General features: G+C 45.5%; 1 protein-coding gene across 7 annotated transcripts in view; it reads left to right on the top strand.

Moving 5' to 3' along the window:
- The window catches only part of LOC143836169 (receptor-type tyrosine-protein phosphatase V-like), an 82,654-nt gene that overhangs the window by 34,148 nt on the left and 22,351 nt on the right, over window positions 1–26,155 (top strand). For 6 of the 7 annotated variants that reach the window (XM_077335100.1, XM_077335103.1, XM_077335102.1 and 3 more), the window contains 21 exons: window positions 1,899–2,165; window positions 5,010–5,279; window positions 6,347–6,616; window positions 8,266–8,538; window positions 9,229–9,495; window positions 10,745–11,020; window positions 12,427–12,696; window positions 14,590–14,859; window positions 16,816–17,085; window positions 17,295–17,567; window positions 18,709–18,981; window positions 19,842–20,114; window positions 20,444–20,716; window positions 21,508–21,789; window positions 22,840–22,974; window positions 23,071–23,281; window positions 23,634–23,701; window positions 23,905–24,031; window positions 24,609–24,656; window positions 24,933–25,026; window positions 25,872–25,962. In XM_077335100.1, the coding sequence (XP_077191215.1) occupies window positions 1,899–2,165; window positions 5,010–5,279; window positions 6,347–6,616; window positions 8,266–8,538; window positions 9,229–9,495; window positions 10,745–11,020; window positions 12,427–12,696; window positions 14,590–14,859; window positions 16,816–17,085; window positions 17,295–17,567; window positions 18,709–18,981; window positions 19,842–20,114; window positions 20,444–20,716; window positions 21,508–21,789; window positions 22,840–22,974; window positions 23,071–23,281; window positions 23,634–23,701; window positions 23,905–24,031; window positions 24,609–24,656; window positions 24,933–25,026; window positions 25,872–25,962 (4,581 nt within the window). The remainder of the gene's footprint in view (window positions 1–1,898; window positions 2,166–5,009; window positions 5,280–6,346; window positions 6,617–8,265; window positions 8,539–9,228; window positions 9,496–10,744; window positions 11,021–12,426; window positions 12,697–14,589; window positions 14,860–16,815; window positions 17,086–17,294; window positions 17,568–18,708; window positions 18,982–19,841; window positions 20,115–20,443; window positions 20,717–21,507; window positions 21,790–22,839; window positions 22,975–23,070; window positions 23,282–23,633; window positions 23,702–23,904; window positions 24,032–24,608; window positions 24,657–24,932; window positions 25,027–25,871; window positions 25,963–26,155) is intronic. The other variant, XM_077335101.1, reaches the window with a different exon arrangement.

The raw sequence follows: 26,155 nt of genomic DNA on the forward strand, positions 1-26,155 counted from the left end.
ACGATATAGGCTAGATATCAGGAAAAAATTTTCACAGTCAGAGTAGTTCAGCAGTGGAATAGGCTGCCTAAGGAGGTGGTGAGCTCCCCCTCACTGACAGTCTTCAAGCAAACGTTGGATACACACTTTTCTTGGATGCTTTAGGATGCTTTGGGCTGATCCTGCGTTGAGCAGGGGGTTGGACTAGATGGCCTCTATGGCCCCTTCCAACTCTATCATTCTATGATTCTATGATTTAAACAGCCAGAGTTTCCCAAAGGCTAGGCAAGAATTCTCAATCACTCTGGCAATACAAAATACTGTGAAACAGAAGTCAGAATAATTTAGAAAAACAATGCAAATTCAAGCTCATACAACAAAAAATAGAATTCAAATAGTGCACAGGCTTAGTTTAAGATGTCTTTTCATGCATTTTGAAAATTAGGACAAACGAAATAAAAATGGCAAATATATGCTTTTGAGTTCCCTAGAACCCTTCATCAAAATATGCGCTGAATATAAAATTGCACACAGAGGAGATCTCTCAAGATACGATGGAAAATCCCACAGTGTAGTTGGTAGCTTTCTCAAAATGGAAGCCAGGTGGTTTTGTGGACCACATGACGGTCAATACAAGATGGATTTCAGGATCTGCTACAGGCTTTCCTGGAATGATGAAGCAAAACAAAAAAAATGGAATCTCTCCTTGCTAATTATGTAAAAGCCAGCTCTCTGGAGTGCTGTTCAGAACATACAGTTTCTTGAAAGGCTGAGAGTAGCAGAAAAACAAGGCAGATGTCATCCTCACAAAACTTGAGTCCCGTTGCAGATGACATGCTCTAGATATATACAACAAAAGGCAGAAATGGAAGTGCTTGGTGAAGCCAATATACGCACAGTTGTCCAAATGTTGAGACATATTGGCAATGCCTGGTAAGAGTGTTAAGGTTTTCAATATACTTTTCCATCTGGAAAGCATAACTGTCTGCCAGTGCAGACTTTGTAATCAACATAGCTATTTTTTTCAGCCAAAATTGCCATAAAAATTACATGCAGAATAAGCATATTCATCTCAGTCCAGATACAAAATGTTGCACTTTGAGTGCTTGGGAAAATGTGATGTCCCCAGAACAAAAGTGCTACTGTTGAGGAAATGGGAAACAAATGTACATTTATTGCAGACAGGAAAGACTATGCAGAAAGCCCCCCCCTCCCCAAAAGCTTTAGCCAAAAAACCCCACTTCCTATCCACACATCTGCCAGGTGAAACCAAATTCTGTTAACTCAGGAAGTTATGGTGGAATTGCAACAGATCTGGAATTTCCCTGAGCTCTAATTAACCGGCATACATGTTTCAACAACCCCTAATTACAATATACAGACTCCCCAGTTTAATGAGTTCATTACAGGCCACCAAGAATACATTAACAATTACGACAAATAAATGTCTGGAACTAAAGCAACCCAGGGACAAAATAGGCTTTGCAATGACACAGGACTTAGGCCCTTTGCTAATATATAAGGAACATCCTGAATCTGCTTTTCTCAACCTTCTTATTGTTGGGAAACCCCGGAAACATTCTTCAGGCTTTAAGGAACCCCAGAAATGGTGTGGTGGTGCAGTATACAATTGGAAAGCGTAGCTGTGTACATTCCCACCCAGGGCCCCTCCCCTTCCCACCCCCTCCAGGCCCATCATTGGCCATTGGGGGGGGGCAGATCGATATGACCATATATGGTCATATCACCCGATAAATGTTTAACAAGTTTTAAAAACATATAAAAAATCAATTAACTCCTACCCACTGAGGAAGCCCTTCCAGGGCTGTCAAGAAACTCCTATCCTAAATAAAGATCCAAAATAAAATGAAGAGTGTTATCATATGTATTGTACAAACAAGTGTTCCTCCTTCCTGCAGGCCCCCTCCTGAACGTCAGTGTCAGCAACCACGGCCACTCTGACTCCCTGTTCCTGACCTGGAACAAACTTTCGAGAGAGGGCCAAGGCTTCTCGCTGTCTCTCTATGTCTCAGAGACCAACACGCTGCTGCAGAATGGATCGGTCGGGTCCAATGCTACCAGCTTCAGGTTCCAGGGCTTGCTTCCAGGGACGCAGTACAGCATTGAAGTCACTGCCCTACTGTCTTGTGCACAGAATTCCAGTAGGACAGTCACGGGGCAAACAGGTAAGCTGGAGAAAGATGCAGCTGGTTTTGATCATTTTGCACGTAGAGCTGGTGTATTACAGTGCATGAGGGCTATATGAGCTCAGCGCAATGCATGACTCAGGAGAAGCCTTCCGTTTGCATATTATGCCATGCAGGTGAAAGTAGCCTTTACTCCTTTCTGCAGCTTTCTGGAATGAGAGTCACTTGGTGGGGCAGGAAGGAAGGAAGACTCTGGGGAGTATGCCTAGTGGAAACTTCATGGTACATGGCTGAAAGTGCAGAAACCAAAAAGCATCATTATATTAGGCGTTAACAGTGGAACAATCTTTCTGCTTTCACCTAATGCTCCCTGTCACTCATGTCTCTCCTATGGACTAAACTTGTATGTGTTCTGGGAGATCTTATCCTGGTTTTTGGGGGGAGGTGGGGGAGCATGTTCACTCTTCAGAGGCGAATGCATGAAAACCATTCAGACTTTTAAAAATGCACGATCAAGCAAGGAGTAAGTGCTGAGAATGGTCTCAGCCATTGCACGTGGCTTGGATTTTGGATCAAGAGATTTATGTTAGTTATTCCAGAGAGAGCTGCTCTAGCTGGGTGAAAGTCCCTGAGCTAGATATGAAGGCTTTCCCTTAAGTTCTGCCTACAGTTTTCACTGTGAGGCACCGTTCTTCGGGAATTTCGATCGGCCTTGGGCCAATCTAAGAGTACATCTCACCCATCTTTGTGCAGCATTGTGCCTTTTGAGCCAGTCACTTTTCCCAATGCTGTTCTGTGAGAAAAGCCATTATCTCTGATTAGATTATGTGATGATTCCATTCTGCATTCCTGACTTAATTGTTTCATTCTGGAAACATCTGAATCAGTTAGCTGAAGGAACATGTTGCTTTGGTGCTGTCAGAATCCACTGTAGCTGGGTATGAGTGCAGAGCGATCTCACTCTCCCAGGTTGCTTTTTGTTGGACCAGTGCCCCAGGACAGAGTCTCAGAACAGAGCAAGGAGAGGTGGTTTCCTTTCACCCACTTCCCCCCACACTGCTCTGCCAGGGTCTAGCTATTCCTCCCTGGCAGCTCCTGAGCACACATTGTAAATGCTTTCCTAAGAGAGGACCAACCCTGGGCTCAGCCAGTCCTTGCTAGGCATGCCAGTTCCCATGTGGGGCCTGGGCTCCCCTGGAATTGCAGTCCATTTCCAAAGAAATAAGTTCCTCTGGGGGAAAATGGCTGCTTTGGAGGGTGGACTCCACTGAGGTCCCTCCCCATCCCAAATCCCACCCACTCCTGGCTCTACCCCCCCCCCCCCAAAAAAAAAGTCTTAGTGTATTTCCCAACTCAGAACTGCCAACCCTATCTCTCCGCAGCCCAGTCCTAGGGAGCGACAGGTCCCTAGGTCAGTGGATTAGGGAGCTCCCCGGCCCTTCCTTCTGAACTTCTTTAAAGAGCTGGCTGCCCTGCCTGTCCTCCTCTAAGAGGGTCAGTGCTGCCTGACATCCCTGCATCCTTTGGCAGAGCTCCCTGGATCTCAGTTGTAGGGTCTCCACCCAGGAGACACTGGGCTGGCTTGGCTTCTGCTGCTGAGAGCCAGCTGAGCTCCTTCAAGCCTTGGTCAAGCCCGTGTCCCGCTGCAACCAGGCCGACCGCTTCCCTAGCTTCATGGCTTGCTGGTGCAGCACGCCTTTAGTGGGGCTTATAGTCTCCTGGGGTAAGTGCGGGGCGGGGGGAGTGCCAACCCTGGACATGCACATGCAAGATTGTTTCAACATCTAAATTTTAATGGTTTTTATGACTTGGAAGTTGGTCTCATTAAATGGCATGGAATTTATTTCCAAGTAAATTTGCTTAGGTCAGCTTAGAGTATTTCTTGCTTTCTTACTACCTGTTTCTCTCATTATATTTTAATATATAAGTAATAAAACATGCACCCAATCTTATGTTTCTGGCTATACTGCAAGAAGGAAGTTCTCTTCTTTTGATTTGCATCCAAGATGGATGTGTTTGTGTGTGCAGTCAGAGCACCAGGTCCTGTCTGGTATCAGTTTAGAAGTTTCTGGGGGTGATATTGCAATAGTTTCTCTGTCTTTCCCAGAATTCCTTGCAACTACTAATTGAAGAAGCAGTCCAAAGTTTCTGTTAGAGCAATTGAAATTAGACCCTCAGTTTCAGACAGTCTGTCCTGGAGCTCTCTCCAGGCTTGTGACAAAGCTTCTGAATGCCAAATGGTTGTATACATTCATCAGCAAAAATGCACAGCATTTTTTCCGTAAGACCTATTTTTAGCAATGCAAAGCAGTGCTCTTAATGAGTTGCATGTGATTTGGTCTCCAGACTTTCAGGATCAAGCTACAGCAAGGGGCATTGTGAGCACATATGTCTGAACTGCAACACTACTGCATGTCTCTTACCCATATTAATACATGTATTTTAATCTCTGTGTAATGATTCTGCATTACGTAAACAACACTGAGTTTTGTTGCTGATTGCTCTGTTGACTGATCAATCATACGTGCATGCATCCATGTATGCTGCTGGCAGACAGGCTGCTCTCTATGGGATTGAAAAGGATTGTGAGATTTCAACTGTGCAGTGCTCCACAGAGTCACACTTTTCAAAACCATTAACTTCAATGGTCTTAAAAGGGTGTAACAGCGGAGGACTGCTCTGCAAAGCATGCTTCCTTTTGTTCTAGTTGTAAACTCTTGAGAGGGAATATAACAAATTAACAAAACCTTTTTGGGAATCTGGCCATATGTCGACATCCGGTCCAAACATAGACTTAGGAATCTGATAAAGAGTGTGAACTACCAGCCTAGATGCTCTTACTCGACAGTCAAGTCCAGTCTTTGAACCTGCATCTTGTTTTAGTGCCTTCCCCTGCAAAGGACGTGATCCTGAGCACTCAGAGCACTCCTTCTGAGCTAGAGGCCTCCTGGAGTGAAGCCCCTGGTGGGAAAGATGGCTACCGACTGGCTCTCTACCACACAGAATCGCAGGCCCTTGCTAGGAATGTGACCCTTCCAAAAGGAGCCACCAACTTCCGGTTTGAGAGGCTTCTGGCTGGCAGCAAGTATGCCCTGCGCATCACTACACTGGCAGGTCACTTTTCAGCAAGCACCAGCATACAGCAGTGGACAAGTTGGTGTTCTGACCAGAGAGGTTGGAGGGCAAAAGCAACTCTTGCTGAGATGGGAGGCATCTCTAGGGATCCAGCTTGGTGTAGTGGTTAAGAGCGTGGACTTCTAATCTGGCAAGCCGGGTTTGATTCTGCACTCCCCCACATGCAGCCAGCTGGGTGACCTTGGGCTCATCATGGCACTGATAAAGCTGTTCTGACCTTGGGCTCATCATGGCACTGATAAAGCTGTTCTGACCTTGGGCTCATCATGGCACTGATAAAGCTGTTCTGACCTTGGGCTCATCGTGGCACTGATAAAGCTGTTCTGACCGAGCAGTAATATCAGGGCTCTCTCAGCCTCACCTACCTCACAGGGTGTCTGTTGTGGGGAGAGGAAAGGGAAGGCGACTGTAAGCCGCTTTGAGACTCCTTCGAGTAGAGAAAAGCGGCATATAAGAACCAACTCTTCTTATTCCCTCTCTTTATCTGTCTAGCACAACCTTATCCTGCTGTTCTTCCAGAGAGATCGGGGTAGTGTGTATGATTTCCTCTTCTACATTTTCTTTTCACAAGAACGCCGTTAGGTAGATTAGACTGAAGGACATTGACACAGGATCACTTTGTGAGCTTCATGGCCAAGATGGAGGCCTGAAAGACCAGAACCTGGATCTCCCGTACCCTCAACAAAGACTGTGCCATTTGATCTGGGTCCTATTATTTCATGTTATTTGTATTCTTGATAATGCGAAAGAGGAAAGAATATATGCAAAAGCTTATCATTCAAGCTAGATGAACTCATAATGTCTACAGTGCTCATGAGGCTAGGCTGGTTATCTCTCTGATGCAGGAAAGTGCTTGTAAAATGGAAGTAGTTGATGCTTTTCTTTTTGTCAGCCAAGTGACTGGCACAGATATGTGTTTATGGGCAGACTCCTGAGCTTTGATGGGTTGACATATTTGCAAGGTTGTCTGAAAAGCCACTCTTCAGCCGATTGACTGGATCTGGGTTGGCCACTTGTTTCTGTTTTGGTCTGGTGAAGTCATGCAACGAGTGTTGACTTCCTTTGGCTATGATTTGTCCCAACAGCCCCAATCGCTCCTAAGGCCCTGACTTTACAGAGCAGGCGCTCCAACTCCAGCCTTACCGCCTCCTGGGCCAGCACAGAGGGAGCAGAATGGCTGCATTTCACCCTCCAAAACCTCCGTATCCCTACTGAAAGCATCACTGTGTCAACCAGGAAGGGTGTGGACAGCTACACTTTCCAGAATCTGCAGCCTGGCACCCCCTACTTCCTGAAGGTCAGCGTGTCAGCTGGACATTATGAGGCTGATGGGCCCAATGCCACTGCTTACACATGTGAGTATGGGGAAGGACAACGTTTATGAAACTATGAAAGCAAGACAGGCCTCAAAATGGAATAAAGCATTGATGAAATGGGTGGAAAACTGGCCAACTGTGTAACAATACCTTCTGCTTTTTAAGGATGGAAAATATATTGGAGAACCTGATCATGGATCTTCCATAAAATGCGTAGTTCATTGTTGTTCTATACTGCAGTTCTATGCATGGTTAGTCCAGTTTATGTCCCTGGACTGAGACTGAAGTACCTCTGCAGAGGACTGCACTAATAATCTTGCATTTCCCTGTTTTAAAGATCTTCCTCTGCTCTCTTACTAAAAGGCTAAATTACTACTACTACTACTACTACTACTACTACTACTACTACTACTACTACTACTACTACTACTACTACTAATTTGTATACCGCCACACTTGGCACGGATAGCTCCTGACGGCTCACAACAGGTTAAAATACAGCACAGAATTAGAACCCTACACAATCATAACAAAACATACCACCGCCTATCCCCTCTAAAAGAGCCTCTTGTGGTACAGGGCGGTAAGGCAGCCGGCATGCTGTCTGAAGCTCTGACCATGAGGCTGGGAGTTCGATCCCAGCAGCCGGCTCAAGGTTGACTCAGCCTTCCATCCTTCTGAGGTCGGTAAAATGAGTACCCAGCTTGCTGGGGGGTAAACAGTAATGACTGGGGAAGGCACTGGCAAACCACCCCGTATTGAGTCTGCCATGAAAACGCTAGAGGGTGTCACCCCAAGGGTCAGACATGACTCAGTGCTTGCACAGAGGATACCTTTACCTTTAAGTTTTTATCCCCTCTAAAAACCTTCCCGCTGGCCGCCATACTCAGGAAGATGCAGATGTACCTAATTGGAGAATATCGGAGGAGGGGCCCAAGATCTCCCCTTAGCTTGGCCTAAACCAAAAGCTTGGCAGAAGTGCTCCATCTTACAGGCCCTGCAGAACTGCATTAGCTAGGTGAACTTCACACCAGATATATGTTTTATTCAACTTATGGTGTGTAATTAAAGTTGTGCAATCAAATATCTTGCTTTCTGTCATGAAAATGATCTTCCACAATTAATAGATTTGTTCTGGCAGAAAGATTCCATTGACCAACTGTGAAAAGAGATCCCTGCAGACAAATTGATTAGCTTTCATGAGGGAGAAATACGCTGACTGCAAAAACAAAACAAAAACCCCCTTTTATTCAACTCTGCATTAGGCAAAAAATATTCTTTCTTTGCTTGAAGCTTTGCTTTCCCTGCCATCCAACATTTTTGTGAAAACAGTGTTTGTTTTTGTCAATGGGCAGTTGAATATTTTCCGATTGCCTTGAGCAATACAGAGTAGATGCAGTGGGTCAGGGTTTTTTGTTGCATATTTAGATGGGTATATGGAAGGAATGTCAATCTTGTATGTTGTGCCCACCTACTGAGTAAAATGGAAGCCCAGAAGTGCTAGTGAGCTGATGTTGTCCTCAAGGATAAAGCTAGAGAGCCAGTGGTTGGTTTGAGCGTAGGTGTGTATCTGTAGTTCTAAGGTATCTATAATAAAACAACTCAGTTCAATATATTCCATAAGCATCGCTCCATACCCACCCAGTCTGTTATTCCCGGGCATTCATTGTGACTGATGGTCTCCCCAGACCCTCTGAGCCCAACCAGTGTGAACTTGGTCAACTCTGGCAAAAGCAACGCCTTGAAGGTATCATGGGAATCCCCAGCTGGAGAAAGAGAATTCTATCTCGTGACTCTGCAAGAGGGAAAGAGCGGCACAGCTCTCCGAAATGCGACAGTAGCAGCACACCACACGCACCATGGCTTCCGCGGCCTGACTCCTGGGACTCGCTACATTGCCTGGGTGACTGCTGTTGCTGGGCCTCACAGAGCATCCTCTAAAAGCGCCTCGGCTTGGACATGTAAGATGGGTCTCAGTTGTGGGCAGGAGGGCTTGATTGCTGCCACGGCTGGTACCAGGCTGGGAAAGAAGGGCGTGTGAATGACTTTGGAAAGAAGGCCATGCAGGCTGGGTGCCACTTGAGTGGGTACTGTGGGAGAAGGGTGCATGTTTTCTTCAGGGCAAAGTTGTTGCTTTGCTTTCCTCCCATTGAAAGAGGTCCCTTCATCCCAACCCTCTAGAACAGGGGTAGTCAACCTGTGGTCCTCCAGATGTTCATAGACTACAATTCCCATGAGCCCCTGCCAGCATTTGCTGGCAGGGGCTCATGAGAATTGTAGTCCATGGACATCTGGAGGACCACAGGTTGACTACCCCTGTTCTAGAAGTTTAAAGAGAGAGAGAGAGATACCTCTCCATCTCAGTCATGGCGCCTGAGAGATTTTGGAGCAACCCAAATCACAGGTATTCTATTATGCTGTTGGAATTGGATGGCCCTTACTCCAGTGCAAGAACTGGACCTGTGCAGGGGAGCATTCTGATGCTTAGGTGTGCCCCATGGCTCTGTACACTGCAGAGGAACAATGAAAAGAGGCTTTTCACTTTTGTTACTTATGCCCCAAAAGAAGCACTCCACATATGGGATCAACTTGGGTGGGGGAGGGGGTGAGAAGCCCTGTACATAATGTTGTATTTCTCTCTCCCTTTCCAGATCCCGTGGCTCCACCAGGTGGCAGCCTATCGAGCCAAGGCAATGCTCATGTGCTTCATGCTCAGTGGCAGGAGGTGGCTGGGACTGGCTACATAGCAGCTCTGTACACTACAGAACGACCCATGCTGGTGCAAAACGATTCACTGTCCAAGGGCAATTCCAGCCTGCGTTATGAACAGTTAAGCCCTGGCACTCACTTTGCATGCGAGATCAGCACCGTCGCAGGGCCCTACATCTCCCTGCCCCTCCGCCTCATGAACTGGACCTGTGAGTATCCAACAGAGCACAATACACGACCACACAAATACTTTAACACTAGAAACAGCTAGTGATCGCTGAAGAAGGCACAAGCAAATCTGCCCTTTCTGGCCAGCTTTGCACTCGGATTGGCGTCAGTCGCATGAAGTCTTTGGGGACTCCTGCTTGGCTATCAAGGCCCTGATTTGTTCCTCTGACTTGTCTAGAATACAGTTGTGCAGATGCTGAGTTCTGTTGGATTTAAGTTATACTGCTTGTCTTTGAATTGTCTACTGCAGGGCAACTCCTGTCAATAGGAAAGCAGGCATCTTAGAAAACAGCCACAGCTTGTAACGCAGACCTCACGCCATGATCCCACAATTCATGAAAGAAAGAATTTTATTTCGTTTTGTGAAATGACATGAATGGACCATTTTCTGCCCATGGCTTGCAGTTGTCTCCACTGGTTACCCGTCCCTGTAGTTGCCAGTCCCCCTGTCCCCCTGTCCCCAGCTCCCATTTCTCACCAACACTCAGTGGCAATGGGAGAAAAAATATATTAAAAATGGCTGTTGGGTCAATAGTGTGATGTTACTTCCAGGAAAAACCCAAAAAACTTCCAAAAAAAAGTGATGACAAGCTTCCTTGGAATTGCCCAAAAGTGTATGGTTTTACCAAGAATTTCTGGTGATGTTGCTTCTGGTATTTTTTCCCAGAAGTGATGTCACACTGTCGCCAGCAGCTGTGCTCCCTTGAGTCTCCCACTGCTTGCCAAGCTGAGCCGGGAAACCCGACTTGTTCCCTTTCATATTTGAGCTGCCTGGGCCAGTAATTCTTCTTCTGTTACTGAAAGCCTCCCCCCCCCCCCCCAGACACACATACACAGCAGTTATACTTGAAGCATCTGTTATTCAGGTAGAACCATGGACAGAGATAAGAAAGCGGGCAAGGAATGAGAGTGATATAATAGTAAATGGGTTGGGATAAGTAAAATTGGACAAGAATTACAGAGAAGCAAATGCAGATCGTAGGGACTAGAGAAGTGAAACAGAAGGCTGCAGTTTTAGTAGAAAAGGGGAAAGGACCAGCTTGCTGGTGCCGCTTCTGGAAAGAAGCATTGGTGCATATGTGCCAGAGAGAAAAGTTTAACATCAGCAAGGAGATGCTTTTCAGAATCAGGACAGCCGTAATCCACTGATGCCTTTCAGGGAGGGTTTTTAAAAATTTGGTTAGAGTGGAGGGGCAAAGCCTAAAGCAAGCTCTGACGTTCTCATTTCAGATCCTTTGCCTCCAACCCACCTGAGCCTCAGGAATGAAGGTCACAGCACAAGGTCACTACATGCCTCTTGGAAAAACCCATCTGGGGGCAAAGGCCATTACCTAGGAACCCTACTGGAAACCAAATCCCAGCTGGAGATCCAAAATGTGACCATAGGAAAGGGCAGGACAAGCATCATCTTTGAAGGGCTGGTCCCTGGGCGTCAGTACACCCTGAAGATGGTGGGAGTGGCTGGCCCATTCCAGTCTCCTGTTCAAACTGCCAGTGACTGGATGTGTAAGTATGCTGCTCTCAGGCGAAGTGCTAGAGGGTTTCCAGGGCAGGTTCTGTCCCTGAATTGCATTTGGAGTTTCTTCCTGTACATTCACACATAGAGAAAAGAACTACTCTTAGAGCACCACATATCATGAAACAAGTGAAACATTTACTCTGGACACACAAGAGCTATAGGAGGGGGCACTGGAAGAGAGGAAAGCAAAGCAAGGGAACGGTGACTGGGAGTATTACGAAGAGCAAAGTCAGCTGTTGCTTTTGGGAGAATTCTAAATAAATTTAGAACGTAACGCAAGTTCAAAATCCAGCTGATACCAGCAGAGCTTGCTCTTGCCATCAAAGATTGGGATTACTGTTGCTAGCCTGATCTCCTCAGATCTTGGAAGCTAAGCAGAGTTGGCCCTGGTTCAAACACAGATGGGAGGTCACCAGAGATGTCCAGAGTCACTTTTACATAGGCAGGCAATGGCAAACCAACCCAGTTTGCTTCTTGCCTTGAAAACCACGTGGAGTTGCCGGAAGGCAGCTGTGACATCCTGCACTGCTTGTGGATGCATACTTGGCACCTGGAGCTTGAAGTGCTTTTCACCAGCTTGCATTGACACTCCACCTTAATAATATGGACACAACTCCCTTAAACCTTTTTCCAATTCTTGCATATGTTAAGGATCACCATCAGGCCTGTGGCACACCTGCATTCTGGGGCTGGGCACAGCAGAGTGTAGGAGAGAAAATGAGCAATATCACCTGGAAGCTGATGTGAATTATTCAGGGGAAGCATCCAGACCTGCTGTGGCCGTGCCCTTTTAGCCAGATTCTAGCTTATTAGGCCTCTTGAACATGATAACTCCGAGCAGATGATAAATAGCAGCCATTGCATTAATTTCCTAACCACTCAAGGTCAGTGGGTTTTTGAGTGGGGGACATCTGTCCCTCTCAGAAATGTTTGCTTTAGTTCCTTATTTATTTAGGATATATCAGTGCCACCTCTTCAGAGCCCTGTTTGAGGCAGTTTACAGTCAAAATCCTCACAATATTACAAACAAGCCACTGGACATATACAGCATGTCAACTATCCATAATGCAGAAGCAGACTATTAAAGACCTAATAAGATTTTTTTTAAAACCCTAATTAACAGCCTGGGTAAAAGATGTGTTCAAGTCTGGCACCTAAAAGAAAGTACAGGTAGGCCCCAGGTGAACCTCAAGGGGGAAGGGGTTCCAAATGGGAGCAGCTCCCACAGAAGGTACCCCACCTTTCCTCTGAAGCAAGGGGTGAGACCGAGATCTTAACTAACAGGCTGGACAGTGTGAAAGGAGGCTGTCCTTTGGGGCTGCTTTATCACTTCTTCCCCACTTGGTAGCAACTATCAAATCAATGACTCAATTAGAAACCTGTTTCCTTTCAGACCCTTTGGCTCCTTCAGGGGTAACCCTGACCAGTAGCAAGCAGTCATCCAGTCTTGTCGCCTCTTGGAACCTTCCTCCAGGCGACAGAGATCAGTTCTTCCTGCGTTTCTACAGCCAGCAGCACCCACTGCTGAGGAATATCACAATGGGGCCCAGCATGCAGAATTTCACCTTCCAAGAGCTTCTCCCTGGCAGACAATACTTTTTGGAGGTGGCAGCATTAGCAGGACCGTATCGAGCCTCTTCGCTGTTGATCTCCGCATGGACCTGTGAGTACTAAAGTGTCTCTACATGGCCTTAGGCTAACAAACTCTTGGCCCACTTGCTGGCATTTGCTGACATCTAGCCACTGCATATACCTCAGTAGCTGGTGAAGCCTAAGGGCCATTTCGCACGGCTTCAAAGTAGCACAATGGTTGCTATTTGGAAACGCTACTAATTTGCCATAACCCACGACGTCGTAGACAATCTGCAACAATCCTGAAACCAATCAGCAAAAAGCGCTTCGTTGTGGCGCTTTCAGGGGAATCCAGAAAAGTGGATTCACCCTCCGGATAGCGATACACTCCTGCAACCAATCTGCAACAGTAGCGCTAAAGACCTGTGCGTTACCATTGTTGCTGGTTCTTCAAAGTCCCTCCCCCTGGCTCTCTCCTCCAAACTTCCGGCGAAGCGATCCCCATTTTTTTTTCTCCGAGCGAGTGGGGATAAACGCACCAGCGAGCCTCTTTCTGTTTAGAGGCTTCCCTGGCTTCAGTCCTTCACCTTTAGTCACTAAGCACAAACCACTGAAAAGCCCGTTTGCTGAAATAAAGTCCCTTTATTTTTTACAAATAAATTCAGCCGAAAATCGGGCCCGTGAGGGGGGGGGGATTTTTTTTTATCACTCGAGGCAGCGTGCAAACGATCATACAATCAAACGACAGCTCACATTAGGCAGCTGGATGGGTCTCTCTGTAGCAACGAATCTACCTAGATTCGTTGCTATGGGTCGTTTTTTTTTTAAAAAAACCTTTCTTAAAGGGAAAGGGGCTGTTTGGGAGCATGCTAACGGCTGCCCATTGGCTGCTTGACGGCCAGGGGCGGGACGAGCTTGGCAATAGCGCTTCCTTTCTAGCGATTTCTGCCGAGACCGGAAGCCTGTGGGAAACGCTAAAAAACGCAACTGATTCCACTACAAAGGCAGGTATGCATAACGACGAATTCCACTATTTTAAATGGCGATTTTTCATTCCGCAAACAATTTGCAACAAAGATCCCTGTGCGAAAAGGCCCTAAGTTTGGACATTGTGAGGCGCAAGATTTTACAGGGATGTTTCTTCTTTGCATCCACTTGACACCCTCACTGTGTTTTAAGGGGAATCCATCATATCCTGCCTGGCAAAAATATTCTGTTATGTAAGTCAGCCTCTCTGTTTCCTAAGGCCATCGAATTTGGCACTGTTACACTGAGTCATGTTGCCAAGCAGTCTGTTGGGTTGACCAAGATCAAAGCCAAACACTGTTAAATATTCTTTATTGTGATTATTCTGGTAAGCTGCAATTATGTCTTGTATTTCTAAGAACTATTTCACCATTTTTATGAGATGCCCAGAGGATGGAGGGCCTGTACAATCTTAGAGTGGAATGTAAATGAAATTAAAATGAAGAGAAGGTTAAGACTCCCTCAAAACAGATTCCTCCGTCTCGTTATTATTCTGTTTGATTGATGTAACCTCCCCCTAGTGACTTTTCCAAGGCATTGCATATTGTCCATTGATGCCCATTATCCTGATGCATCACATCCTTTTGGGATTGTAGTTACAATATGGCTGTTTCACCAGCTGTCTTGTCGCCTTGTGTTAGGAATCTTGAAATCAGTGTATGTAACACTGAGAAAACATCTTAGGCTTTCTATTTAATCAAAACTTTACAGTGTTTTTCCTTCTGGTTATCTTGTAATATGGGGCATGTATATTCAAGAGTTTTAACAAGCAGGCCGCTGTTTCATGTGGTGACTGTAGCCATTGTTGCAAAACATTAAATGCAAGCATACAACCTATTTTGGGTGTTAAATAAAAAACAGAGTAGCCCCTGTAAAAACAGTCATTGTGAATTTCAGTTAGCATCTCTACTTTCCGTGTTCCCCCGTCATGTGCTCCCTGTATCTGTTACCCCTGCAGATCCCCAGTCTCTGGCTAATGTGAGTGTGAGGAGCGGCCAAACCCCCCAGCAATTGATTGTGAGTTGGATGGAATCAGGCCAAGGGCGTGAATACTGGATACAGCTCTACTCAGATGAATCTCTGTCTGTCATCCGGAACCTGTCAGTGCCACATGGAACTGCCCAGGTGCCCATAGATGGCCTAGTGGCAGGGGCACGATACCGTGTTGAGATTGTCTCCAGGGCTGGACCTCACTACGTTTCCTCACGAACAGCCATTGGCTACACAGGTACAATCCAGAACCCTTGTGTCCTTCCTCTCGTGTTCTGCCTGGCCTGGCCTGAGAGCACACATTTCCCTCAGGGAGTAGCACATGTCATGTCCCTCATGGCCATTAAAGTATGTTTGTGGTAGTCAACAGCAGGGGTCATTTCAGTGTTACTCACTGGCATAGTTCCTCCGGGGCATCACTTGCAGAAGAATAGCCCTCAGCTGTATTGTCCGTCTTCTTCATTCTGCATACTTGTATTGATAAAATTACAATCAAACACATCAGACAAAAAGCCATTTCTTTAAAGTGTCTTGTATTTGTTTTGGACAGGATGTTTAAACTTTTGCTAATTTCCTCCCTTATCTCTGCTTCCTAATCCTTGCCTTTGGGGCAATAATAGTTCACACAGGATGTAAGACCCCATGAATCTGTGGTTTCTGAGCTGTAGCAACAGCATGCATGGCTTTCTTTTAACACAGAGTTAAATTAACTCATAGCATTTAAAAGTTGGAAGGCACATAAAGACCAGCCTGTCTACCCCCTGGCCACATGTAGGATGACCTAAAAGCATCCTTGCCAGATAATTCTTCAACATCCAGGTAAAACACCTCAAGGGAGAGAGAACCCAAAACATCCCTGGCAGCTGATTCAATTACTTAATTGTTTTAAAAAGTTTCTGATATCCTACCAATATCTCCCCACTCATAATTTAAACCCAATATTATGAGTCCTATTCTCTAGTACCAAAGAAAGTAGAGCCCTCCCTTCCTCTAAATCACAGTTGTTCAAATACTTTTAAAATGTAATCATTTCCCCTTTTCAACCTCCTCTTCTTCAGCCTGAACATTCCCAATTTCTTCATAAGGCTTAGTCACCAAAACCCTAATAATAATAAATGGAGCCTGACTAGTGCAGTATACAGTGGTTCTATGATATCTCATGCCCTAGACCCTGTACATGTACACCCCTAAGATCAAATTTGCCTTCCTTGCTGCTGTATTAGACTGGCTACTCACCTTCAATTTGCAATCCAAAATCCCCAAAATCCCATTCACACATCCTACTTTCCAGAAGAGTACCCTCCATCTGGTATGTGCATAGTATTCTTAGTACTCAGATGCAAAACCTCATATTTATCTCAATTAAATCACATGTTGTCCACATCTGCCCATTTTCCCAATGTATTCAAGTCTATTTTTTCTCAAGTTTTTGGAGTGCTCATTGCCCTGCTCAATTTGGTTTCCTCTGCAACTTTAATGAGTAGTCCCTTCATGCATTCATATGAATTGCTGAGAAAAATAATGAAAAGCACTGGGCCCAAAACCATTAACTACCAGTCTTTGGGTGCAGTTATCCAACCAATTCCTTATCCACCTAACCATTTCAAACTCTAATCCCCACAGCCCTCCAGTCTGCTGATCAAAACATCAAGGGGAACCTTACTGAAATCCAAATATGCAACAGCCACAATATCCTCACAATCCACCAAACCTGGCAAAAAAGGAAATGAGGGTAGTCTGATAGGACCTGATAGAAACAAATCAATGCAGATTTGTTTTTAACACCATCCTAGATGATTACAAGATGTTTACAAATCATCCCTTTTTAAAATTTTCCCTGAAACAGAGGTTAAACTAAGCGGCCTAAACTCTCCCTTCTCAAGTCATCTGGTATATCACCTGTTGTCCAGGAGGCTTTGAAGATAATGGCTCTCCATCTAGTTCTTCGAGCATTCTTGGTCCCAGGGGACTCATACATAGGTGTCTGACTATAAATACTCTTTGTATCCCATAAAACAGAGACTTCTCACAACGTATGATTGCTTTCCCCTAATATGCCTTCCAATCTCACCTCATCTATTATTATGAAGCTCTCTGCTGAGGATTGAACCTAGGACCTTCTGCATGCAAAGCAGTTTCTGTTCTACTGAGCCACGTTCCCTTCCTTCCTTGAAGCCTGTTTTTCTCCTCCTAGTGCCTTTGATGCCTCTCTCCCTGCTGGTGACCAGACTTAGCTCCTCAACATTGTCTGTGCAGTGGAAGGCCCCTGCTGGGCAAAGAGACAGCTATATGGTCTCTGTCTCCGAAGAAGGCCCTGCAGCTACCAGAAGTCATATTCCTGTGGAAAAAACTAGCACTAATATCACCCTTGTGGGGTTAACACCAGGAACATGCTACCTCATTGCAGTATGGTCACTGGCAGGCCCCTACAACTCTGCTTCCCGGAACAGCACAGGCTGCACAGGTATTGCAAATCTGGGGACATTGCATCCTGGAGGGCAGAAGATTTATCTGTGAGGACGTGGGAGAAGGTGTGGAGCGGGGCACCCATTATGGTAGTCTCAGGGAGTTATATTGGATCAGTACTGATGCTAATGGCTGGAAAGGCTTTTCTGAGAATGTACCAGCTGTGTTAGCAGCACTGTGCTGAATTCAGCTCTCTTTTTCCTGCAGCTCCTACAGCACCTGTGAACCTGACACTGAGGAATACTGGCAGCTCTTCTGTGCTGTTCATGGCCTGGTCAGAGGCCCCTGGGCGCAAAGACTTCTACCGGCTTATACTGTATTACCTGATGCCTCCAGGCATGGAGAGAGTTCAAGTTGTGGGTCCAGGTAGCCAGGATTTCAACTGGACAGGTTTGCCAGCAGGCAGCCAATATGCTGCACAGGTTGTCACAGTGAAAGGCCAAATGGAGGCCGTCTCTTCTTTCATCACTGAATGGACATGTGAGTTTAACTGGTTTGACTTGTCCTATCTGAGCCTAGGGATTTACCTGTCACTTTTGGGCACCTGGTCTTTTGCCTGTAACTTCTTCCCAGTTCGTTCCCTTCCAACCTGGCTCTGCAGTTCCCTCTCTCTGACTATCCATCGGCTAGTACTTTGCGTGTCCCTCTTCTGACTGCATTCTGCAGGATAAACAAAACGATACAGCTCCATATGCTATTGAGATATGACTAGTGTTTACTAGAACTGGACATTTCACATCAGCAGAGAGAAAGAGATGGGGAAGAGAGCAAATGTACATGCAGACATACATCAACACATGCGCAGGCATATAAAGTGTGCTTCACCTGAGTGCTGCAGAGGTGCAAGCTGGCAAAAGTTCTCCTTAACTCTTGGGAAGAATCCTGCTGCTGCTGCTGCTGCTATGGCGGTCATGTATAGTGTTCTATTCTTAATGGTAAGGATCAAAATAAGGAGGAAGAAGAAGAGTTGGTTCTTATATGCCACTTTTCTCTACCAGAAAGAGTCTCAAAGCGGCTTACAATCCCTTTCCCTTTCCTCTCCCCACACCCTGTGAGGTGGGTGAGGCTAAGAGAGCCCTGATATCACTGCTCGGTCAGAACAGCTTTATCAGTGCTGTGGAGAGCCCAAGGTTACCCAGCTGGCTGCATGTGGAGGAGTGGGAATTGAACCCAGCTCACCAGATTAGAAACTGGTGTTCCTAACCACTACACCAAGCTGGCTCTTGGTTTCAAACAGGAGGAGAGTTTAATAAGTCCAGTTCTTTCTCCCTGGCCACCAGGGAGGGATAGAATTGCCAGATCCAGGCTGGGAGTGACTGGGACTTTATTGGGGTCCAATGCTATAGAGTCCACCCCCCCTCCCACACACACATACACACACACACACACACACACAAGCATCCATTATCTTCAGGGAAACTGGTCTCTGTAGACTGGTGATGAGCTGTTATTCCAGAGGATCTCCAGGTCCCAAGCCCTGGAGTGGATTAGGACAGTCTAAAACACTGGCCTGGATTGAAATAATGGAATTGTCAAAATACTACATGCATTGCTGCAACCATAAGCATCCAGTTCCTAAGGCCATTTTCCCCTTCTTATGTAAGCTCTTCCTGTTTCACAGCTCCTCTGCCAGCAACCTCTGTACAAATGTGGAATGAGAGGTCCCCAACCAGCCTACAAGTGGCTTGGACACCAGCACCCAGCAGACTTCATGGCTATGAACTGAACTTGTATTGCTCAGGATGCCGCTTCACGGCAGCACAAGACTTTGTGGGGAGAGAGGCCACCAATTTCACCTTCTTAGGCCTGACACCAGGAGCCAGATACTGGTTTGAGATCATCTCCTTGTCGGGCCCCTATAGAGCTTCAGCGGGAAACGTCAGTGATTGGACATGTGAGTAGCACAGGGTGGTGTTGGTCGTTTGAACTTGAATGTCTCATTTTTCTGAAATCACAGCCTTACCGTTTAGTCCAGACAGGGTGCTGCAATCAGCCGAAGAAGAAAGTGGCACCCTCTGATACTGCTGATGCCAGACACTGAGTCTTGCTACCTGCTTTAATCACCTGGGCTATGACTGGCTCATGGTTGCCGTGGTTGTGGGAAGAACAGAGTGAAATTCAGAAGGAAGGACTCTTGTTTCTCCCTCCTCATTCCCAAATCCATCTTGCATGGGATTCGGAATCAGTCCCAAATTGTGTCTTTTCCCTGGCTATCAGTAACAGGGGTCTGTGGGGGGCTTCAATCCACTTGGCTAACCAATCTTTCCTTCTTCATCTGGCATGTGACCATTACTGGCCTTCCTCCCTGATTTATGTTTTGTATCGTTTCTGTTTTTCTTGAATTATTTGATAATTTTAAATGTTTGTAATTATTCAAACGTTTTAATTTTTTTATTTGCACCACCAAGGGGGGCCTGATGGGGCAGAAAGATGGCATAAAAATACTTTAAATTTTAAAAATTAAATTAAGTTTTACAACAACCAAAAAAATCCCTGCAACTGGGATCCAAGAAGTGAATTCTCCATTTCCTGTTTGACAGCCAGCACTGTGTGTGTGCCTTGGATCTCCGTAGATCTTCCATGTGACTAGAAGAATGTATTAAGCACAAGATACCATTCTATACAAACATGCTTACTGACATAATGCAGATGGAATTTTGTTTTTCACTCTGAATCAGGTAAACTATATAAGCTGTGTAGAGTAAGAGGTGCCTATGACTTCCGTTTTCTCTTCTGGTGTTGCTGCCGTCTTAGGTCCTCTGCCTCCACAAGCAGTGACTTTGTCAAACAAAGGCCACCTTGATCAACTGAGTGCTGCCTGGGAGCCCCCTGCAGGAGAACAAGAGGGCTACATGCTGACGCTGTATTATGCTGGACCAGGCACTGTGGCAGCCAAGACATCTGTACAAAAGAGGGTCAAAACATTCACCTTCTTAAGTCTGCTCCCTGGAACCAAATATTTGCTTGAAGTTTCTTCCTTGGCAGGCCCATACCGGATATCGGCAAGGAATGTCAGTGACTGGACATGTAAGTATGAGTCCCCTTGTGGCCTTTTGGATTTGTCTACACAGAGATTTGCAAGATTTGTATAGAAGAACCTGTATACTATTTCCATGGCTTTGGAGACCAAGCTGAAGCCAGCATCTCCATGGGAGGACATTGAATCTGAACTCCACTGCACAGCTCTTACGCCAAAGTACAAACGGCTGTGTGAGGAATGGCATCAGCTTTGCCAAACCGATTTTAATTTTAATTTTTAATTTTTTAATTCACTCCTGCACACACAGACTTCAATCCATGCAACTCCATAGTTTTTACCACTAGATCATTCTCTCCTTTTTTGTTTTTATACCCAGATCCTTCGGTTCCCAGGAAACTCTCCACAGTGGTTGAAAAGAGCATCTCTGCACTCTCTGTGTCCTGGGGGAAACCACTTAGCAAGCCAGAGCACTGCCAGCTGCAGCTGTGGCATGCTGGCAACAGCACCATACTACAGAATCACACCTTGACCCCGTGGCAGGTCCAGCATGTTTTCCAGGACTTGGTTCCAGGAAGGAATTACTCTGTATCTCTCAGCTGCATCTCTGGGACGTATAAGAGCAGCTCTGAGACAGTGGTGATGCCAATAGGTATGTGCTCATCCTGGGGGGAGAGGGTATGGGAGCGAAGGGAGGACCTATTTCATTCATTTCTTTATCTATTTAACCCATATACGTGAAAAGATAAAATCAAACATAAGCAAACATTAAAAACCAGCAAGTAAAACCAAGAGCATAAACTCTCATAAAAATCCAGAAACGCAAAACTGTTGGCAGTTTTCCATCACGCAAGGATACGTCCATGCATTTTCAAGATTGGATTGCAGCATTTTCATGTTTTTGCTTCCCAGATTTCAAGCACTAACTGTTTACTAGATTAGGCTAGACTGGTTCTCTATATCAAAGGAAAAAAGTTGTGTCAAGTGCTGAACCCTAAGTTCCAAAAATATACAAAGGCCCATATTACTTTTCCCATACTAGAGCTGCAGAATAAGGAAGCCTCCCACTAAATTGCCCAGATACCTTTAAATTCTTTACAGTGCCTTCTCTCAAGCATCAGGCCTCAAAAACTGTTTTAAATCCCTGGATACCAGGATAAGACTTTTAGGAGCTGACCTGGATGGAGCAGAAGGGATATTTCAAAATTCTTAAGTGGCAAAACCAAATTTCAAGATTCCTGTGCTAACAGACATCTGGGATCTATGGATCTTGCTTCTTTTTGAGGCCAAGTGTCTGCCAAAGTATGTGTCAGGAACAAGCAATACTAGAGTAGCCAGCAAATGAACACAATCATATCTGTTCTGTGTATGGCCAGTAGAGGTTTATGGCTGCAGTAAAGTCTGCTGAACTCCATCTCGTTCAAGTTTGCCTTGCCCTTCCAGAGCTTCCTGAGGTGAAGAACCTGCAGTGTTTCCCTGATGTCACCAGTTTCTTTCTGAACTGGACCATCCCTGAAAGTGATATTAAGGCTTATGAGCTGGCTGTGGAGAAGTTTCCAAGAAGAGACCTCCATCAGTCCATACATCATCTGGCTGTTTCCAGGGCCGAAGCAACTCTAGCAGAGCTGACCTCAGGCTCATCCTATCAAATCGTCATTAATGCTGTTGGCAGGAATGGCATGAGGGGACCACTTGTGACAACGATCTGCAACACGTCTGTGGAAGGTACGTGCCTTCCGTTCTCTTGTGGACTTCTGGGCAGGAGTTCATCAGTCCAGGTGATTGACCGAGACCTTTCACTTTGAACGGGGAGAGTTGGTAGAGAGAGGACTGTTTGGTGATAACGTAGGGTTGTGGGATAGGTATCACACAGCTATCGCAGTGTTGTGGTGAAGGCAGTGTGATCCAGGGAGTCCCTGGCTCAGTGTTCTTACCTTATCTAAAAATTCAGCAGGTGGCTTTTAAGGTAAAGGTATCCCCTGTGCAAGCACCCTTGGGGTGACGCCCTCTAGCGTGTTCATGGCAGACTCAATACGGGGTGGTTTGCCAGTGCCTTCCCCAATCATTACCATTTACCCCTCAGCAAGCTGGGTACTCATTTTACCGACCTCGGAAGGATGGAAGGCTGAGTCAACCTTGAGCCGGCTGCTGGGATCGTACTCCCAGCCTCATGGGCAGACAGCTTCAGACAGCATGTCGCTGCCTTACCACTCTGCGCCACAAGAGGCTCTTGCAGGTGGCCTTTATCAGCTTCCTATTTACAATAGGGGAATAGTAATACTGGCCTACCTTACAAGTCTGTTCTTGAGAAGACTGCATTGCTAGGAACAGCTGAAGGCAGCAGGAAAAGAGCCACGTCCTTCAGGTTGCAAAACCTGAGCAAGTCTGGTAACAACAGGATGTTTTTGCGGTCATTAATCCATAGTGTCACTGTAAGTCAGAAGCGACTTGATGGCAATTAACACAGGGAGACATCATACAACACTTTGAGCATTGGAACTATGCTATGGATTGATTTATTTAGTCTTAAACCCACAGGAGAGTTCTGAGGCAGCTTGCAATATGAGCATAGATGAATGAATAGAAACAGACCCCCCCCAAAAAAAACCAAGAATAGCCATAGAATAGAACAACAGATAAAAATGAGAATAGAACATCTAAAAACATCAACACAGCATCAATGAGATGGCAGAATAGGCTGTTGTGATGAATTGAGCTGTGGCAACATCTACTGGTAATTTATTTATTTTTTTACTTTCTGACTTTCCACTGCAGTCCTTCCTCCTCCTGTGCTAGCAGACATCCCCGAATTTGATGCCAATGCCAGAGTCATCATCTCCCCGGACACATTCAGTGAGGAGAATGGCCGCATAGAGTATTATGGCGTTGTTGTCACCACTAATGAATCCTGTAAGTGTCTTTTGTGATATATTGCATGCTGACTGGGGAATCCATGCTGCTGCCTCAGTTGTAATAACACTGCCATGCTTCTCTCTGAATCTACAGTGTTGAGGCCTACCCAAGATATTGTCTCCCGCACATGGTATGACCACTATTATGGTCAAGAAGACTCCTATTTAGCTGTCTTGGTGCCGAACCCCTTTCATTTCAATGAGAGCACCAGTCCCAAGGCCTGGCCAGTGGCTGTTGGCTCAGAAGAATGCCTTCACTTGCAGAAAACCTGCAATGGAAAACTGAAGACAGACACACAGTACAGGTAAGGCATACCAAGTGCCTTGAAGTTCCAGATAGTCTACCACTCTTGCCTTCACCAATGGTCAGACTGACCCATTTGAGAAACTCATGTTGGGTATGATGGAGACTGGCAGTCCTCTATATTTTCTACTGGCTCTTCAAGAGAAGGTATGAGATAAAGAATGAGAAGATGCTAGAGCTGTAACTAAACTTCTTTTCCATGGGCTTTATGAACTGTTCTGTAGCCATTTCAGCTCTGCTGACCATGTGGTCTAGGAATAAAATTAACAGTTTGGGCCAGAAAAGTGAAGAATTTATGAGGTAGTGATCATGGGACATGGCTTGCTCATCCCTCAGTTTTTGTCCTGCTGCAGGTTCAGTATTGCTGCATTCACCAGATACAATCAGTGGTCTCCCAAAGTGTCCTTCACAGCCTTCTCAGGTAAGATTGTTGGTTTGTTTTGGGTTCTTTGCTGGGTGAACTAGCCTCCTAGTTTCTTGGCCACTTTACTGGGACCTTACCGGCAGCTCCCATTTAATTTGAGATATGCGTTCATCAATTACTTTAAAGAATTTCTTAATTCTTAGGATGTTTTTCTCCTGAGGAAAAGTTCTCTCACCTCTTTTCAATATTTTGGATTCTAGCGGCAGATGCCTCTGTGGACTCCGCTATGTTCTCTGCTCCAATTGTGGCTGGAGCCATCATGGGATTCCTCCTGACCGTCACAGCAATTGCTGGGTTGGTCTATGTGAAGCATTTGAAGTCAAGGAGGTGAGGAAGTCACAATTGGTGCTTCTAGGAAAGAAGTGTTGCAGTGTGGGGTTTTCTTCTTCTGGGCTGGGCCTTGGAAGCAGTTTTAAAACACCTTCTAGATAAATCTAAAGGAGAGAAATAAATGGTCAGCATAAAATCTCCTTTTGTGAATTGTTCTGAAGTACACCATATCCGAGAAGAAAGAAATTGCCTAAAAAGTATATGAATAGCAGTGCAGGTTGACAAAGTCTTGAAGGGTGAAAAGAAACCATTCTGTGGGACTGAGTGACATTTAGCACATGATGTAAGAGTGAAATGACATGTGATAAAAGACAATACGTCTATGTTTCCCTTTGTCACTGTAAGCTCCAAGCCAGGCAATATCAGAGGAGGATCAGCAGTTAGGAGAGTCTAACTCTCCTGTCACCCAGCCGCTCTTCCTCACAAGCTCCCCTCCATTTGAGTTGTTCTGGCAAGCACAGGTTGGGGACAAGTGTGCTGTAATACTGTGTCATTGCACTCCTAGAAGAAGAAATAATAAACCAGATGCTTCCCTTCCTCCTCAGACGTAACTTTCTATGTGTCTTCCTTTCAGAAAGGAGAAGGGTGACATACCACAAGAAATGGCCACATACAGTCCGAGGTAAGCAAAGCTACTGATCCCTGCTAACCTGACACAGGCAGCAGTGGGGCAGGTATTTTTGAGGGGATAGTAGCGGATGGGGGTGAGCGGCCATTCCAGTATGCCTGGCAAGAAGATGCTGTTCACACCTGTGTAATAACTGGAATTGTCCCTGCTTGGTTCATGGTGTGTCTGTCTTGCTGCCTCTTAGCATCTTCGTTCTTTCTAGAAGGTACCTGCTCAATACATGGATGGGCTTTATACCCTCTCTCTGCTTTGTAATTTTATTCCTTACAGAAATATCCACCGGCCCATCCCCATACAAAGTTTCAGGCAGTATTATGAGGCGAGGGCAGCAAACGCCAATCAAGGGTTCTTTCAGGACTTTGAGGTAATTGCCTTTACTTCTTCTAGGTAAATTTGGTCCAGGCTGGCTGCATAGCTATAATCAGGTGACATTATGATCATCTGCAGATCAGTTCACATACTGCCCAGGTATTTACTTTATATTGTTTGGAGATTAATACATTTAATTACCTGTCAGAGCCAAGAAAGAGTTGCTTAACTCTGACTATGGTCTAAACATCCTCCTGTTCTTTCATTCTTGCTACTTGGTGTCAGTTAAGCATGACTTAACCTGGAATTGGGAGATCTATCTTCCATGCAGTATATGCAGGGGAGAGGAGAGAACACATTTCATATAGCCCCTAGCTACCTAAATACCACCACTCCCCATTTAAAGAGTAGAAAGACAAGAGGAATCGAAGAGTTGGCTCAAAATCGCATATAAAGTTTTGACAGGGAAATTTGAAGAGCAATATTTGGTTTCAAACCATCATTGGTGGTGTCCTTAACAAACTGCCCTGAAATCCTTGTAGCCTCACACTGGCCTACACAGATTAGCTCAACCTAAATCCTGTCTTAATAGATGTTATGTAGAATAATAGGTTCACATATTTGACCTTAGTTGAGAGAGTTATTTGTCATAGAAGGGAATTAGTCAGAGGTTTGCTGCTGATTCATTGGAGAAAGCACCAATCTTTTGGGAAGATTAATGGTTTAGGTCCAGTTGTTCCTTTACTTAATGACACAACCCATCCTTTAGATCCCAGCTTGGGTAGCATAGAGGTATTTGTCCCACTATAATTCTACTCTATTGAAGCCTGGCCAATGTTCTTTTAGGAGAGTGTGAAAGACAATGGTCATGTTAAGGAAGTTCTCCCCTTGTGTCTACAGGAGCTGAAAGAAGTGGGGAAAGAACAACCAAAAACAGAAGCTGAACACCCTGTCAACATCTCCAAGAACCGATACCCCCATGTTCTGCCTTGTAAGTTCTGGCCATAGTCGTGCATGTCTAACTTGCTAGCTTAGTGTAGTGGTTAGGAGTGGCAGCCTCTAATCTGGAGAACTGGGTTTGATTCCCCATTTCTTCTCCACATGCACCCAGCTTGGTGACCTTGGCTCAATCACAGTTCCCTCAGAGATCTTTCAGTCTCACCTACCTCAAAGAGTGTCTGTGT

Source organism: Paroedura picta, chromosome 4, assembly GCF_049243985.1.
Source record: "Paroedura picta isolate Pp20150507F chromosome 4, Ppicta_v3.0, whole genome shotgun sequence".
Lineage (NCBI taxonomy): Eukaryota > Metazoa > Chordata > Lepidosauria > Squamata > Gekkonidae > Paroedura > Paroedura picta.